Below are 11411 nucleotides of genomic sequence, written 5' to 3'. Positions count from 1 at the left end.
ACACACCTCTTCATGAACGCTTCGAGGGGCTCAGCTTCCGTTGGAGGGATGTCTGTGTGCGGGTGTTGAGTGTTGGATATTATACAATCATAGACCACAATGGTCTTAATTTAGAAAGCATCGATAAGCTATAACCATATATGCCTAGAGGCTATTGCAGGTGGAGTAAAGTTGTTCGTAGTGCACAGCGAAAGACGCTCAAATTCGGAGTTTGCTTGTTGCATGGATGGATAGAATAAACTGGTTGAAAGGGCGAAAAGTCAAGTTTCATAGACACCGTCTAAAATTGGGTGGCACTAGATCACAGACTTGGTGAATGAAATAGATACAAAGTTAAAGGATAAAATAGTTTATTTCAGTCTTATAGTTAAGGTACGCCTCAACTTGCAAGACAATTGTTGGCAGTATGTACAACATACCTGTATCTTCCATGGAATGGAACAAAGACCTTTTAACAATAATTATATCCTACATTGAACTTAAAAAGGAAATGATATATACACACATTTCCTAGACACGCAGAAACAGCTTGCTAGTTGTCCTTGATGAAAAGGAGAGGGGGGAGGAGGGGGGGGGTCAGCAACAATGAATGTATAACTAAAGCACGACACGTCATCTTAATTTGCCTTCTTTCCTTGTTCTGGAAAACAAAGGGAGCTACCTTTTGACAATAAATTTCTAGATCATACGTTTAATGAAAACTACATGTGACCAATAGGCCTTTTCCCATGATTTGTGAGAATACTACAAAATGCATAACATACTTTACTTGAAAAAGACCCAATCATTGCTTTTTATATAAAACGTAGACGCCTAATGTATTCAGCCACCTAAAATTCTTCCACTAGATCAAACTAAAGGACCATACAAGCTCTTAAGAGTTCCTTGCGCTTTTTCCAAAACATCAATTTAAACATTTATGAATAAACAATTGGTACAATTTTCTTATTTAGCGTTAAACATGTCCAAATGGGAAACAATCTGCATCCAATGGGCCTGAGGTGGGCGTCATCTGTTCATATTCTCTAAAGTGGAAAATTAAGCAACAAATCTTCACCCAAAAGAAAGAACCCAAGACATTTCTTCTAGGTGTGTGTAAATAAATTCAATGACATTCTCAGCAAGAATATTCAACGAAATGAAAGAAATAAACATATTTATTAACATAGCAGTGCTTGGAGGAGGTCACCTGCCCTCTCCCTCACCCGCAGAACCCAGGAGACGGGGCCGTAGAGGGTAGAAAAAGCATCAAGTCTGTAAGAAGCCAAGCTGCCTCATATTTGGGTTTGTTGTCGGTTTCTGGTCGTATTTTCTGGTGGAGGGATTTGCGGGACACGTCAAGAGAGAGACTAACCTAGGGAGACGTTCTGGCCACAGGTTAACAGTTGTTTAACGTTTAGTTAACAGTTGGTTAACGTTTAGTTAACTAGTGGCCAGGACCCCGACCCTTTCCAAATACTATTTGATTGCAGAGAAAACTGAGCACTTTTGGGGGGAGCCTCTGGTGCAGGCCCAGCCAGAGAGGGCTGGCTGGGCTGGGGTGGGGGGTGGGGTGGGGGTGGAGAGAGTGGTGGGGTGGAGTGTGTCTCGTGGCCCTCTTAGCTGTCCTCGCCGCGGAGCTTCTTGCGGCTGGGGTGCTCCTCGGCGTCCGACTCGGAGCTGGAGTCGGAGCCCCCGTCGAAGGCCGACACGGCGCTGCCCTTGGGGTTGGTGTACAGGCTGCTGTCCGGGGACGAGTAGCTGGCCTGCTGGAGCTGCGTGGAGCCCTTCACCTTCTCCAGTGCGCGCACTACACACGTCACACACACACACACACACACACGGTTATGTGTGATAAAGTACACCCCCACAAGGGACATGCAGTGAGGCTGGAGGAGAGTGGTCCTGGGTGTGGGGCGCTGCAGAGGGTTGTGTGCGTGTCCCATGCTCTTACCCTGCTGCTCCAACAGTGCGTTCTGCTTCTTCAGGTCGTCGATGTCCTGCTGGTGCGTGTGGTTTTTCCGCCTCATGTACTGGATATACTCTGTAGCTTTGTCTAGGATTTGGGCTCGAGACGCCTGCTTGATAGACTGCTGCTGGTGGGAAATGAAAACATAAAGCGGAGCCGCAAGGGTACAGTGTCTATCACATTGCTTACACACACGCCCACCGCACTCGTCTCTCACACGCCACTCGAACGCTGGGGGGGGGGGTGGACTGCAGGGAATCTACCAATGACCTTACACGGGTCCATTTACACACAACTTGGTACCCTGTCAAGAGTATTTAAGCACCTCTGAGTGGAGATGGGGAAGCTGGGTCCTATTCCCTCCCTGGCCATGGGCCACTGGAGCGTTCAGCTCCTCGAACTAAACCAAACAGAGAGGGTTACTACAGTCATGTGTGGATCCTCTCTGAACCGTCAGCTGTAAAGGGAACATCTTGATTAGATGGCCCTTAAAAACAACAGGGTGTGGTGGGGTGCCAGCCAACACGGAACAGCCTCCTGGCCTTTATGCTTTGAGCGCCTCCTTGACTTGAACCCGTCACAATAAACACTTAAACCTTCAGGAATGACCATAGCACTCATCCTTCATAATTACGACTGCCACATTCAAATTATGGCAAGTGACACCAGGGGGTACAGATCTGAACCCAAAGACTGAATATATTGCAATGGCCCACACGCTGCTAATGGAGCCGGTATCCAAGCACACATCGTTATGCTGCATTCCCCACTAAAACATTAATCACATAGAATTGTATATTAGACATCACTGTAGGGGTGGGGCGGCCCGGCCTCCACGTCTAGGATGTCGAGACAGGAAAGGAAAAACTAATTTCTACAAGATGAGTCTGTTGGGAGTACATCCAGACAGCGTCCCGGGCTAGCTACTGCTCCAGCATCTATGACCTGCCTCTGGCCTCCACTAAGGACACACTCCACATTCATCAGGACACACACACACACGCATGTTAAAACACAACATTTGGCTCACCAAACAGCTACATTTTTCTTCCATTATTTATAAGCTGCAGTAATAAATGTTCAATTACAAAAAAATACATTTCATAATATTAAACCGTTAACATTATAAACAAGGTAAAAACAAAAGGCTTTCCATGAAGCAACACCCTTGACCCCTTCCCACCCAGGAGGGGGCTGCAGGGAGGCCTGCAGCCCCCCCCCCCCCCCCCGACCACAGCCAGGCCTCCACCAACCTTTTCCCCTTGCAGTGCGGGCACGGAGTCCCGCAGGCTGTGGAAGCTGTCCTTGATGTGGTCCCTGCGCTTGCGCTCCAGTGCATTGTGGTGCGCCCGCTTGTCAGCCTGCGGAGCACAGAGAGAGCGTCACCAGGGCCTGGGACGGGGCCAGCGGTACAAGGACCAGAGTGGCCATGGCAGAGAGAGAGACAGACAGAGAGAGAGAGAGAGAGACAGAGGGTCCGGGGCATGTTGAGCCAAGTTGGGAGCTGCATGCGCCTCCCGCCCTCCTGTAGACTATAGGAAACATTCCGCTTTGATCTCTGGTCGTCTCGTTTAAAAAAAGGGCCATACTGGTATAATGTATTCATGTGCACAATGCGCAGACTAAGCCAATATGTTCACTGCCATTCATGTAGAAAATGTGTAGGGACAACACACCACACAACACACATTACAGCACACAGGTGATCCTTCCACGCAACAAAATGCGCCCTTAGCAGTAATATCTGATGACGATGAAACTATGACTCCTACACATGAACACAAAGGTAAACTGGTGTTTTCCTTTAAAATGGTGTCAACAGTGAGATATGCTGAAAACATAAGCAGCCGTTAGCATTTTCATAAAAATAGAATTAAACAACTGGAGATAAATATGGGGGTATATCTATAGCTTAATGGTTTGTGGAACTATTGTTCCTATCCCACCACCAGCCACACGGAAAAAAATCGTCAAGTTGTAACCCTTTTCCCTGTACCAAACACCTATTTCCCAGTATTAAAAAATCCCAGACAAAATGAAGTAAGACAGGTACAGACAACTCAGACTTTGCATTCCAGTAAGATCTTCGTACGGAACAAGATGGACGCCCTGGTCGCATGACAAAAGCCTGGCCAGCAATTTTCCCCATTAGAGGTTCAACCTGTCGTCCTGGCCACCAGATAACCCCACTCATCATGCTGTTAATAACTTAATTCTTGTCTAATGAGAAAACGCCCAGACTAAACACGAAGAGGCAGAAAGAAAACAATGCAGCCAAGCCACGCCCTAGTCACACGACATGGCAGGAGTCACATGCACATCACACCGTGACTCACTGGCTTGTGTGATCAAAAATGAAAACAAAACCACCTGTCGGGCAGCACGCAGTATGTGACACTGCCGCCAGATCACTCAGTAACAGATACCTTGATAGTAAGCCACGACACACGCCACGTGTGACTCAATATCCAGACGTAAGCAATAGACACACGGGTTACTCAGAAACCAGACTGAAGAGGAACGTCGCTGAATCAATTAAGGACTGGAACAAAATATAAAGAGCACTTCAAAATATACATATCTCTTCTATGTTTGGAAATCATGCAGCAAATTAAGTGTGGATTGAAAAAGGGTAGGCATTGGTTCAAGGGTTTTCAGAGCATTTACAGAATCAACAACTTGGATTACATCACAGTCACAATCGTGGCAGCACCATTAGTTCCATGGAGGTTGGGTAAACCCCAAATATCTTTTTCAAGTGTTTTATTTTGGGTGCAAACAGGGGAAATTGTATGGAATAAACGAGGCACGACTACCTCAGGCAGAAAATGCTTTTCAAGATTGGCAGTTCTTAGGTTAGGTCCTGTAGGGATGTAATGAGCAGAACCTTTTACATGTTCTCTGACCCCAAAGTCCACAGTGTTTAAAATAAGCGTAGGAGATGTTTCTCATGCTGGTTTGATTTTTGACTTTGCAATAATTGTAATTATGGAGAGCCATTTTGCAAGGTAATTCCCTGACAAACCAACAGAATGTTCTCGTATTCTCGGCTGACTAACCAGTGGCACTAAAGCCACTATGTCCAGTGGCATTAATAGCTTGTTCTTCAGGGTATTAGCCCTCAAGGGTAGAGGCCCTGCTTGTTACTAACTTGGTTGCGGGCAGGCTATGGTAAATATTGTTCTACAGCAACATCCAACAGGTCCCTTAGGACGTGTGTATCCAGTTTCCAGGGTGTGCCCATGATGGCACCTCCATCATAAAGCAGGAAAGGTCTCGCAGGCCACCTCAGAGATGACACGCAAACAAGGCCACTTCCTCCATTCCGGTCATACCTGACTGGTTGGGCTACATAACACTCCCAGCCTTGGTGATAGTTAATGCTTGGTGGCCAAACACTGTGCCACAGCTTGGCGAAAACAAAGCTACCCCCTCACATGTGATCAGGAGAGGCACAGAGACATTGGCTTTATATAAAAACCAGGAACGGCAGGCTACCATCTACTACTTCTACAAAGTAATGCAGTAGTAGTCCTTCATGAAAAACAAAGAACACCTATCAATAATTCTAACAAGCAACGTGTTCCCTCAGACAGCTATTTTATTTCCAGTAAATTGTCATCAACCGTAACAGACCATTTGTTTCAATTCAGATAAGGCATAATCCTTACTTTGGATACCATTGTCCCGTATTTAAGATGCATCTGTGCTCTTTCTTTATCATGTCTCATAAGGGACTAAACAATCTACTGATAAGATAACTAGTTTCCAACGGCATGTAGTGCTGACAGTAATCTAAATCATAATAATTTTAACTTGAAGTGACAATGGTAGAATTATTTTTTTCTATTACGTCCTAAGGAAGCATTGGATTTTAAAGTGGGATTGCCTTTACATGTACACTATAACTGACATCTAAAAAACTGAAAACCCGGTACGGTGCGTTGACATTTTGGCAGCATGCACAGAGATGATTCGACTGTGCATCTTTCCCCATGTCGTGTTGGGTGTTTTTCCCTCGCCCGTATGGGATGCGGCTACGTCATTATTTTGCTTGCCAGCACTCAATGGTCTGTGGAGAGAAGATGGCTCTAATCACCGGCTGCAACATAAGAAAACATCCCGCAGCATCCTTCCTGACACTCAAACTGCGCCGAGATGGAAGGGCAACGTTAACGCTACGCGCTCCGACAATCCTAACCCCAATACCGTCGACTGAATATGAATGTGTTCAGCGGTGACTCCTTCGTAAGATGACCTCAATGCAAATGTTATCGCGAGTGGTATCCCCAGTGATCGCAACGAAAAGGCGGTCGGGATCGCTTATCAAGTACAGTACGCTTTGTGATGCATTTCAAAAGCAATACAGCTATTCAACCGGGATAAGGCTTTGGTCTAAATATAGATGTCGTCTCACCAACTCCCTGTGGCTACATGCACACAGGATAGGGATGCCCTGCGTTGCACTAATGCACGCTTCACACAGCAAACCAATCGCTACCCTATCATAAATACATAAGCAAGCCTCACTAGTTCCGTGCTATCGACAACTAAGCGTGGTGTGCATCGACGTGCAATATCTAAATGGTGTGACTCAAGTGGCATCTCCTGTAAACCGTAACGTCTCGTACTGAACGATAACAAGTTTTCGAGCGCAAATTTAACATCTGATGAATTAAAAAAAGGCAGAAAGGAAAAAGGTAGAATGAGAGAGAGTCTAGGAGAAGATAAGACACGGGGACTAGTATCCCCTTTGGTACGCACCACACCGTGATACCTCGGGGAGTCTTCCTGCAAAGAAACAGAACAAAAAGTGCAATTGTAGACACTGTAAAAATTAAATGGACCCTTAGTCGTACGTCTATGATCGTGTTTTCAATAGTATAGCGATTTCGGGAAACCGACTGAGTTCGAAAGCCGTTATTTCCGATAAAAAACATCTTACTGACAACCACATTATAGTCACTCAGGGAAACCAAGCTAGCCTGTTTACGACTAGCTAGCCAGTGCTAACCAGCTATATGAGCCACTCAGACATGAAAAAACACAATAAATCACTATACTCACGTCGCTATCGACTTCGATATCATCGTTATCGCTCATCCTTGGCCGAATTGCCCTCTTTCAAAAGAACGGGCCACTCAAAAACAACATGAATCAAATGAAACTCGAGGCAAACGCACAAACACACCAGCCTTCCACAAGCCTCCAGCGGACACTAGCGTTGAGGTGGATCCAACCGACGATCTCCACGTGACTCCATACACGGCCGCTGCTCCGCAACGCGCCTGCGCGACATCTCGGGAGGTTGTGGTACATGTAGTTTCATGTTTTCACATTTTGTCTTTTATTTGATGAAATATTCTACCAACTTGTGGGTTTATATGTACCATGCTCAGTTAGATATGTTTTTTACTAGTTCGATTTAGGTCAAATCTTCTGCGAGAATTAACTAATTGTTATTTGAAACGCATATTTAGTATAAACTACAATTTCCAAAAAGGTCAACAATATTGTCGTCGTCATCCTATAATGGCTTACGTTTATGGGCACAAACAAAATTGTGGGAGTTGAAGTATAACGCAAGCCTGACCCATTATATTTCTCTCTCTCTCTCTCTCTCTCTCTCTCTCTCTCTCTCTCTCTCTCTCTCTCTCTCTCTCTCTCTCTCTCTCTCTCTCTCTCTCTCTCTCTCTCTCTCTCTCTCTCTCTCTCTCTCTCTCTCTCTCTCTCTCTCTCTCTATATATATATATATATATATATATATATATCTCTGAAGAGATGGATATAAAAAATGGGGCTTACACTTTGGATTATAAAATGTACAAAAACATAAGCTCACAGCAACAGACTGCCCCAAGCAGGTCAAAAGACCAGAAACCCCATCCCCTCCACACACTTTACTCCTCCAGTCCACCCAGCAGCAGACCCTCCTCCATCTCAATCCCCTTTCTCTTGGTAATTCCATCTCACTTCCCCCTCTTAACCAGCTCATTCAGAGATTACCCCCCCCCCCATATTATGTAGCCATATGGCCTTTAGCCCGGGGCACAAACAGGGTCAAACAGAAACAAGTTATTTGACAGCGTATCGCTCACGAATGGGGTTGTACACTGTGAGACACTGCCACCGAGCCCATGGCTGCATAATGAGGCTGCATAGGTTTTAATAATGTATCCCCTATACAGCTCTGCACCAGCCACTCCATCTTTAATCTGGGAGGGGGGGGGGGGCTGTGACGGGCCCCCTGGAGCATCGGGTCGGACGGGGAAAACGCCCCAGATCTTTACAACTATACCAAGATTGAATTTAAACAATATGAACGAGACCTTTATGAAGGCAACTCCTGACCTTATGATGAATCATTAAGCAACAGTATTCTATGAAAGCTTAAATCTATATATGGTGTTTTATTAATTCGATTCTTTCTGGGGGTCATCCTCCCTTTTCTCCACCATAGCCCCAGAATTAAATGAATTATTTGTATCTTAAACAATTGTATAGTATGATTTGATGCAAAAACGAATTGTGATATTCTTTTTTTTTACAATAAACAATGCATGACAAGGGGGAAAAAAAAGAGAGCTCACGTTCTTGTTGATACCAAGTAAACCTGTAAATGTATTTGAATCTGGTGACTAGATAGGCCTAAGTATGACCGTTTTTTTTAACTTATATTAGCCTTTGTCTATTTCTTTGTTGTGTGTCCTTGTGTATCTTTAGGTTATTATGAGCTAATTATGTGTACCTGACTGCAAGACAAGTTTCCCTTTTGGGACAATAAAGTTAAACTGAACTGAACTGAACCAAAGTAAATCGGATCCTCCAAAAGATAAAACAATTCAATGATACCCATGTTCGAATGCTACAATATTTTAATATTTCAAATATAACATATATAATATAATATAATATACATTTTTCAAATATCACCACTAGGGGCCGGTAGAGATCAACTCATGATTCAGTACATTCAGGCGCTTACACTAGTCTCAGCATTTGGCGTGAATGTGTAATTTGGCAACCTGCACTCGCACTGCCACTAACGCCTCCTTTTTATAACGATGACACGTGTTGTTGTTTTTTATATAATAAATAATAGAAAATAATAAAAAATAAAACCAATGAATGATTCAGAGGGAATGCAGAAGCAGTGAAAAAATACCATTACAGCCTTTATGCCTATGGCAGTACAGGTATGGAGGTCATCAAAATGTATTCAGAAGTTTGAAGGCTCTCTGAAGCTGCAGCCAGGCGGGCAGTGGTGCTACTGCTAAAGCACTTTGAATCAAGAGATTCCACTGGTGAAGAGATGGTTGGTGTTGATTTGGAAATGAAGGAGGGCAATAGTATGAACACTGAGCCATGGGAATATCTTCTGCAGAGTCAGCATCACGGCAGCCAAGTGTCTATACAGAGGATCACGATCACTTACTATCTTCATAAGAGTAGCAAGAGAAACTCTGCCTCATACAAACAGTCTGTGAGAAAGATTCTCAAGCTATCCACCAACAAGATGGCGCTCTCTTAGCCAGTGCATCAACCGCCTTCTTCAACAGGAGAATCCCCTCACTGAAAAAAAAAAAATTCTCAGAAGAGGTAGGTTTAGGAAAGACATTGTTGCCTCCTCCAAGCTCCTCCAAAACGCCCTCAAGGCTCCAGCTTCTGCAAAGCCCTGCTGAGAGTCTTTGAGCCACGTCTGCCTCCGCCAAGCCACTTCCTGGCCTAGCTGAGAGGCCTAGGGCCAGGCCAGGTCCTCCTTCACCAAGCCACTACCTGGCCGAGCTGAGAGGCCTAGGGCAATGTTAGTAGGATTCAGAAGAGCTTTGGCTGTCAATTTATTATGTTATGCAGTTTAGGATTCTGTTGTAGAAATATCGAACCGATGTCAGGTATTACTGGAATATTAATGATCTTCATATGAATGTTCAAGCCATGGTTAGGAGATCAAGGTTAATGGCATCAACTTAGACTCTGGGGAGGTTTCCAGTTGAACCTTTAAGATGTTATGGTACCGTCTCTATCATAGCTTCTTTGCTGTAGTGTGACCGTTCTTTATCTATGTATTTGTTGTGTGCTGTGCAGGTGTCTCTATTCTATGATTTGACCAGGCTGGTTGCATTGTGAGCTTGTGGCTCACAATGAGCCACAAGCTCATTGTGCTGGTGGTCAAAACACTTGAGGACCTGTCCATAGACCCCGTTTCCCAGAACACCAAGCACCTCATAGCGATAAGCAATATGATCCCTTGTGACCTGTAGAAAATAGGTTATTGGTTATTTTTTAATATTACAATGACAGTTTCATATATATAACACATCTATTGCATGGGTAAAATTACAAAATGTTAATTGTACTGCAAATGTATACTTTATTGAAATGAATGAGCAAATGCACATTCATTAAAATTATGTATATTGCCAGAAACACTCAACTAACTGCGATGCATTAAGCCTATTCCACAATCCAAAAGGAAACAGAGAGGTGTTTCTTCTCCTGCTCAGTGCCTTCATTCACAAAGTTAAATTATTTACACACAGAGCAAAACCAACGGTCATAAATATTGTCGTCAACAGACAGCCACCTGCTCAGAGAAATACTACTCATTGTCAAAGCCATGGTTGAAGATCCCGGTAACTTTTGAGCCATGGATCTACAGACGTCATAGCCTTTGATTTCCCCATGCTCATATTTGGCCATGCAGTTACCAAAGGCCTCCAAAGTCTCTGTACAGCAATATGGAGAGATAAAAAAATACACAGCAAACATTAGTGGAACCAAGCCCAAGAAAAAATAATGGTTGAAGAGCACCTCTCTCACTCTCATTCACACATGCACATGCACACGCACACACACAGCATATATCTATTATTTATATGTTTATTTATTTAGTTATTTATAGGCCTACACACAACTTTCCATTCGAATACAGTAAGCACCAAAAAAACATAAAAGGACATTGATACGTTGTTTGATTAAATATAATGTATTGCTATACAGTTATACAGTGGTCAAACAACTACATAGTATCAATCAGGCAAGTGAATAAAGCACAATGTTTATTTATTTGATTACCCTTGTTGTTGCAATTATGGGGAAATCTAAGTGGAATATTAATTATAATGCCAATCTTTCATTCAGAGTTTGATGGCAATTTACTGGTAAAGAAAGGAACAGGGACTCAAAATTGAACATTGAATTCATGTTCATATAGCCCACTACAGAAGTCAAGGGCTTTCTCTAGATGGCGCTGTAAGCTGGCCGTTTCAAAGCTTGCTTCTTGCGCAAGTCAGACCCGACTGTCCTGTGATGAATCCCCCCCCCCCCCCCCCCCCCTACCTTCCCTAACAAGAGCCTTGAAAGTTAATTGTCTATGTTATTCCGCAATCCAAGGCGGAGATGGTTTGCGAGGTTTATTTATTACAACAATCAACATGGGCCTTTTTTTGCTCCTGTAGGTGT

The 11411-nt window shown here is 43.9% G+C and overlaps 1 protein-coding gene across 6 annotated transcripts; it reads right to left on the bottom strand.

Annotated features, from left to right (window-relative positions):
• Positions 1–333: 333 nt before the first annotated feature.
• Positions 334–7194, bottom strand: LOC132450397 (protein max). 6 transcript variants are annotated; one of them, XM_060042495.1, is made up of 6 exons: positions 7016–7190; positions 6713–6739; positions 3202–3309; positions 2274–2348; positions 1934–2072; positions 334–1789 (listed from the first exon to the last, which is right to left on the bottom strand). In XM_060042495.1, the coding sequence occupies exons 1-6, from the start codon at positions 7049–7051 to the stop codon at positions 1599–1601; spliced, it is 576 nt and encodes a 191-aa protein (XP_059898478.1). In that variant the 5' UTR covers positions 7052–7190; the 3' UTR covers positions 334–1598. The 6 variants fall into 6 exon arrangements, with proteins under 6 accessions (XP_059898478.1, XP_059898479.1, XP_059898481.1 ...); XM_060042496.1 differs by lacking the exon at positions 6713–6739 and having other exon boundaries at positions 7016–7194; XM_060042498.1 differs by lacking the exon at positions 2274–2348 and having other exon boundaries at positions 7016–7189.
• Positions 7195–11411: the final 4217 nt, after the last annotated feature.

Source organism: Gadus macrocephalus, chromosome 21 (assembly GCF_031168955.1).
Source record: "Gadus macrocephalus chromosome 21, ASM3116895v1".
In the NCBI taxonomy this organism is placed as follows: domain Eukaryota; kingdom Metazoa; phylum Chordata; class Actinopteri; order Gadiformes; family Gadidae; genus Gadus; species Gadus macrocephalus.
This window is presented reverse-complemented; position numbering and strand designations above follow the sequence as displayed.

Bases quoted from the DNA above. Each gene is read 5' to 3' on its own strand.
- LOC132450397 (XM_060042495.1), bottom strand. From the start codon at position 7,051: ATGAGCGATAACGATGATATCGAAGTCGATAGCGAC. The intron at 2,349-3,201 runs GTTGGTGGAGGC...TGTTTGGTTTAG, and splicing joins CCGCACTGCAAGGGGAAAAG to TTCGAGGAGCTGAACGCTCC. The intron at 2,073-2,273 runs GTGCTTAAATAC...TCCCACCAGCAG, and splicing joins TTCCCCATCTCCACTCAGAG to CAGTCTATCAAGCAGGCGTC.